Source organism: Gavialis gangeticus, unplaced genomic scaffold, assembly GCF_001723915.1.
Source record: "Gavialis gangeticus isolate Ggan-Ray unplaced genomic scaffold, GavGan_comp1, whole genome shotgun sequence".
Lineage (NCBI taxonomy): Eukaryota > Metazoa > Chordata > Crocodylia > Gavialidae > Gavialis > Gavialis gangeticus.
The window spans coordinates 4,343,854-4,350,019 of record NW_017729027.1 but is presented as its reverse complement, the minus strand read 5'-3'; the positions used below and the strand labels follow the sequence as shown (position 1 = coordinate 4,350,019).

Here is a 6,166-nt window from a genome sequence, read left to right as displayed (position 1 = left end):
GGGGGGATCAGCAGGCATTGGGGGAGTCACTGTTCCCCCGAGCACTGCCAGGAGTGACCAGGAATAACGGTCACAAGCTGGCAGAGGGTAGGTTTAGGTTAGACATCAGGAGGCGCTATTTCACGGTCAGGGCGGCTAGGGTCTGGAACCAACTTCCAAGAGAGGTGGTGCAGGCTCCTCTCGGGGGTTTTTAAGAGGAGGTTAGACGAACACTTTGCTGGGGTCGTTTGACCCCAGTACTCTTTCCTGCCATGGCAGGGGGCCGGACTAGATGATCTGCTCAGGTCCCTTCCGACACTAGAAACTATGACCGAAACAGACTTGGGGGTGGTCCTGACTGACCACAATATGAGTCAGCAATGCAATGCTGTGGCTGGCAAAGCAAATCAAACTCTGGGATGCATCTACTGATGTATCTCAAGCAAAACCAGAGATGTCATTCATCCTCCTGCTTTACTTGGCCCTGGTGAGACCACAGCTGGAATAATGTGTCCAGGTTTGGGCCCCCCACTTCAGGAGGGATGTGGAAAAGCTTGAGAGTCTAGAGGACAGCCACTCGTATGATCCAACGCCTGAAGGGCAGGCCGGACAAGGAGAGGATGAGGGACTTGGGACTCTTCAGTCCGGAGAAGAGAAGAAGGGTCAGGGAGGACTTGGTAGCAACCTACAATTACATAAGAGGGGTACATCAGGACCTGGGAGAACAGCTGTTCACCAGAGCTCCCCAAGGGATAACAAGGTCTAATAGCCATAAACTCCAGGAAGGCTGATTTAGACTAGACGCAAGAAAAAAGTTCTTTACGATGTGTGTGTCCAGGGTCTGGAACAGACTCCAGAGTAGGTGTTTGCACCACCTCTGGGGGGACTCTTTTTTTTTTTTTGAAAAACACTGAGATATTTTTCTTGCTGGGATCACTTGATCCCAGCTGACTTCTCACCTACGGTGGCAGGGCTGGATCCTATCTCACGAAGTCCCTTCCAGCCCCTCATGTCTATGAAAGCTTCATCTACCTGGAACAAAATAGCGCCCAACATAACATTCCCATTATGTATAGGGTGACCCTATGTCCCCTCTTTTGCCAGAAATAGTTCTGGATTTTGGAGGCTAGTCCTGGCTGGCCAATGCAAATTAAAATGAGTGTCCTGGGCATAGGGTGGAAAGGCCGAGCAGCACCAGCTGCAACACAGGAGGCCTTAGCAGAGAGCAAAATTGCTCTAAAAATAGGTTAGCTTAATTAGTGGAAAGACCATTAAAAAGGGGAGATGATTTTTAAACACCTGCGAAATAATGAACAATGGTTCGTTAATGGGCCATTGACTCCCTTAGCTACCATGGCCCAGCTCTGGTATATCACCCAACTCTTACCTCAGTCTGCAGCAGCATCCTTAATTGGCGTGTGGGGGGGGAAGACAACAGCATTCCAGATTTAACATTGTTCCTATGCTCAGCCTAATATGTAGAACAAGCACACCAAGCCTTCACGGCGAGTTGAAGACAGTAACAAAATGATTCGATTTTCACTTGTTTGCTTTTTACCTAATGATTTGGCTTAAGGACACAAAAGAACAACATGGAAATGGAGCAAGTACAGAAGCTCCACTTTCAATTCCCTTTTCCATTCCCTTGATTAACTGTCCTTTAGATATAGAATATTCCAAATACCACTGATTTTGTAAGAATTCAGTCTTCCAAATCAAGTTGCTTGGTTGCTTCACAGAAAAGAAATTCAAAGTTAAGGTTGGCATATTGACAAAGTTATTCATAGTAAGGAAGGTCCATGTAGTTATACAATAAGCAAAATGTTCGATGGTGTACTATTATGTACAAATGTAAACTAGATTCTGGGAATCAACAACTCATGGGGGAGGCGGAGGAAAGCGTGAGAGAGCCACTGTAATGAAAGAATCTGGGGGGGATAAAAACACTAATATAGAAGCGTTCATTGATCGTGTCAGAGAAGTTGTATTGGAGCCTGTGACAGTTGTGCCTCGCCGGGGCCATCTATTCATGGTCCCACAACACCGATCAAGGGCCAACCGCCTGCCTTCTCACCTGCCATGCCTTGTTATTTGCTTGATTGGAAGATCTTAACCAAACGGGAGGCTGCCTATTTTCTGTCTCGGTGCCTGAGGCACTATATGCAGCTCCTTTCCTCCCCTTATACCGCAGCCCAAGCCTCGCAGATGTATCTGGTGTTGTTCAGGTCTGTCCTACTCTCTGCGCCGCGCGGACGGTCTCTGGCTTATACCTCAGCCTGAACCCTGACTGGCGCCCTCTAGCTCGTCTCACAGCCTGCGCCCCTACTGGCACCTTCTAGCCTGTCCTGCGCTACCCATTTTGGGACTTCTAGCCCGTGCCAACTCTGGGCTCCTCGCTGCCCCCTTCAGTCGGGGCTGAGGCCCACGCACCCCAAACAATGCTGCGCCCTCTCCAGCGCCAGGAACCTCCACGCTACTGTGGAATCCCTACGAGGCCTCCTCCAACTTCTAACAGTCTCACCCAGTCCTCCGGTCAAAACAACAGACACAAGAACACAAAGCCCCCCCGGGCTACAACATAAAAGCTAGACCGTTCTGGTCACAAATAAGAATCCGTCCCTACCAGGGAGCAAGAGAGCGCATCAACCCCCAGCAGGAACCAGGGGATGTTCCCACCGTCAGAGTTCTCCCCTTTTGTGCTGGCTGAGTTCCTCCTCCCTCAGCCGCCAGAGGGAAACTGCCCTCCTGGCCTTCTGCCTGGGCTTAAGAAGGGCTAAGCTCTGCCCCTTCCTGTCTCTAGGTTTCCCTGGTTGCTAGGGCAACTAGCACCTGCGCAGTCCTGGTGACCAGCAGCTGAGCTTCCCCCTTCTCGCCACTAGGGGTCTCTCCCGAGCCGTTTCTGCTCTCAGTCGCAGGGCACCTAAGAGCTCTGCAACAGAGCCATACTGACAAGAATTCTTACGTTATTATAATTGAAACTTATCATTGCTTATAATAATGTTACTGTTTGAGTATAATCACTAAAGGCTATAACAGTGCATCTAATTCATATTTGTTATAATACTACAGTATTTTAGAATGCTTGCTTAGTCATGTATAACTGTTATGGGCTTTTGGATTTAATGTAAGAAATCCAAAAAACTGTAGAAATCTTCGTACAGGAATTATACCTTTTATTAGACCAACTAAGACATTTCTTAGTTGGTCTAGTTGGTTTAATAAAAGGTATCGTCTCCGAGCCAAGAATTCTAGAGCTTTGTGTTTCTTTGTCTCAGACCAACATGGCTACTAAATACAACACTGCAACCTGGATTTAATATAGGAATTTTAACTAAATCGCTGCCTTGGGAAGACATTCAAATTAACTTTACTAATACTGTAAAGAACTGCAACAGAATGCATCAACAGTGCAACCTGTAATCCTTTTTTTTTTTTTTTTTTTTTTTTTTTTTTTTTTTTTTTTTTTTTTACCTGCACTCCATTGCTTTTGGGGGCAAAATATAAGGGAAAAGCATCTCAGTAAGCTTCCTTAAATAGTGGAGTTCATCTCTTCGACTTCTTAAAGCCGCATGGAGCTCTGGTCCATATTCTTCTAAAGCAGCCTGTTGTAAAAATTCTGCATTTTGCACTGCAAGTTAAAAAAAAAACAACAAAAACAAACAGCTAAAAAGTTCCATTTCCTCCCCCTAGCATTTCACCAGGTTTAACATCACTTTCTTTTTTGATATATGGCATTAGGATGGTAATATTATTGCCATACATTCAATTGTCCAAGTTCCACAAATTCATAACTATTAAACAAAGTAACCTTGGCTTAGATTCTGAAGCATAATTCTGTTCTGAACAATTAATAGAATCATTTCTATTAGTTTATGTAAAAATGAAACCTTCTTACATAAAAATAAAAAAAATGGTCTTCACTGAAGTAATGCCATGTTGTATAGTCCTATAAGATTCTTCAACTTATTAGTAAGTAGGTGAAGTAAACCATATCGTCTCCGAGCTCCTCTCCTTTAGCTCTTGCCTCAATATGTCTTCCAAGACTAGACTTTTATTTATTGGCTTGTCAAACACAATTTAAGATTGGAGCCTTCACCATTTATTTAATCTCAACATACAAGCAGTTTCCTTCTTAGGGCATACTTGAATATCTCAAGCTGCTCTTCCAAAGCAAAGAAGGGCAAGTAATTCATCACTTAAAAGTCGTACATGGTGCTTAAACTAAATCTGACAATGGGCCATTCTGCCAGAAGCACTGCAAAAAAAGTACCCACATATCAACAGCTGTTTCTGGAGAAAGAAAAACACATTTTAGTAGGCGGAGGCTCTGCATCTTAATTAGCAAGAAAGATTTTATAATCCCATTAAATCATTTCAAATACTAAAATGGGTGGTAATAATTCACACCTTGTTGCATTGAATTAATATGGCCTAGACTCTGCCAAGAAGTGGTAAACATGTACTGCATGCTGAACAAATACCTGAGAATTTAAAAAAACCCAGAAAGATGTAAATTGCGCTTTTAGCGCACAAGAATCTGTATAAAAACCAATCATGGTAAGCATGCAATTTCACCAACAGTCAGTTGAGAGTCTTACGCAGTACATATCCATATCCAAGTGGGTTGCAACCCATTCAAGTCACAGCAGCTTGCCAAATAATAAGAAACCCCCCCCCCCCAGCAAACCAAGCAGTTCAGCTGTTTGCTGCAGCTTTTACTTCAAAGGGTGCCCTTTCTTTACTCAACTGGCAATCATGGGCAGGCCCAGACAGCTGCTGGAGAAGCAGCGGCCTTTGAAATAAAAAGGTGAAGTAAACAGCTGGCACTGCTCTGTAGTTTTATGCAGCTATTTGCTACAGCTATACACTGTCATCAGCATACAGTGAACACACCTTTGCCAAAGAGTAGCCCTCCAAAACTGGGGTGGATGTTTTAAGCTCAAAAGCAGATTTCTGTGCTAAAATGAAGGTATAGGGATGTTGTAATGGCTGGCTCTATCCTGAGCTTGCAGAAGGGACAGTCAGTTCCTCTTCTTGTAGCTAAAGCTGTTAACCCTCTCACAGCTGCTGCCAAAAAGCTGGAGTTTGAAATTCCCCCGGCAGTTGCGGAGCAGGAGCAGAGGGAGCAGGGTGCACATGTGCCATGTGTACACACCTTACCTCGGTGGTGAAGGCAGCAGCTGCGGAGGAGACAGCGGCAGGGGCAGCAACAGCTGATTTCCCCTTAAGGTAAGTGGGGCAGAGGGTACAGCGCAGCTGAGGAGGATCCGGAAGGGAAGCTCTCCGGGGCCCTCTTAGCTCTCCCAACAGGGAGTCACGCGTGGGCAGCGTGAGCAAACAGGCGTGCTCTGTAAGGGGGCACCGGTGTTTGCCTTCGCATAAGGTGGCTGTGAGGTAGCTGCCCAGAGCAGCACCTCCAGTGAGCAAAAGCAGCAGGCACAGCTCTGCAGACATGGTGCAGACGCAGAGTGCAGCTGCCAGGGGCCCTGCCTGGGCGCTGCCGCCTGCCATGGGCTATTCTGAGGCCTCCACCCAGACAGAGCTCATGGTGGGATCGGTGGCCCCTTGCCCCCCTGTCTGTGGGGGGAGGCTTGGTGGGGTCCTGGGGGGTGGGGCCTCGTGGTCCCCTTGCCTGGCCCTCCTGTGCATGACTTAGGGCCCTGGAGGAGCAGGTGAGGGAGCTCCAGGCTGAGGGGGGTCAGGGATGCAGAGGATGAAATTGATGCCTATCTCTGTTCTCTGCAGGCCTGGTCGCCCACTGTACAGCCCCCCACAGGAGACGTATCCAGCGCAGGAGTGGCAGAAGGTGTCCAAATCCAGAGCTGCTAGGCCTAGAGTGGTGAAAACTCCCCAGGTTCACCTGGGGAACAGGTTCAACATCCTGGCAGCTGTGATGGAGAAAGACAGAGAAATTGGCTCCGGCGGGGACGATGCCATTCCCCACATGACAAAGAATGGGCAGAGAGTGAACACCAGCAGGAAGAAACACCAGGTCCTCGTCATCGGAGAGTCCATCCTATGAGAACTGGAAGGTCCCATCTGTCGGCCTGACCCCACGGCGTGACAGGTCTGCTTCATGCCTTGGGCTCGGGTTAGGGACATCATGGAGAGGATCCTGGCCTACATCCAACCTGCAGACCAGTACCCCATGGTTGTCATGTACATGGGGATGAACGACGTGGCCAGG

At 47.4% G+C, this 6,166-nt stretch overlaps 1 protein-coding gene across 6 annotated transcripts in view; it reads right to left on the bottom strand.

Moving 5' to 3' along the window:
* SNX14 (sorting nexin 14) overlaps nt 1–6,166 on the bottom strand; it is a 152,241-nt gene that overhangs the window by 102,382 nt on the left and 43,693 nt on the right. For all 6 annotated transcript variants that reach the window (XM_019520390.1, XM_019520391.1, XM_019520388.1 and 3 more), the window contains one exon: nt 3,451–3,607. In XM_019520390.1, the coding sequence (XP_019375935.1) occupies nt 3,451–3,607 (157 nt within the window). The remainder of the gene's footprint in view (nt 1–3,450; nt 3,608–6,166) is intronic.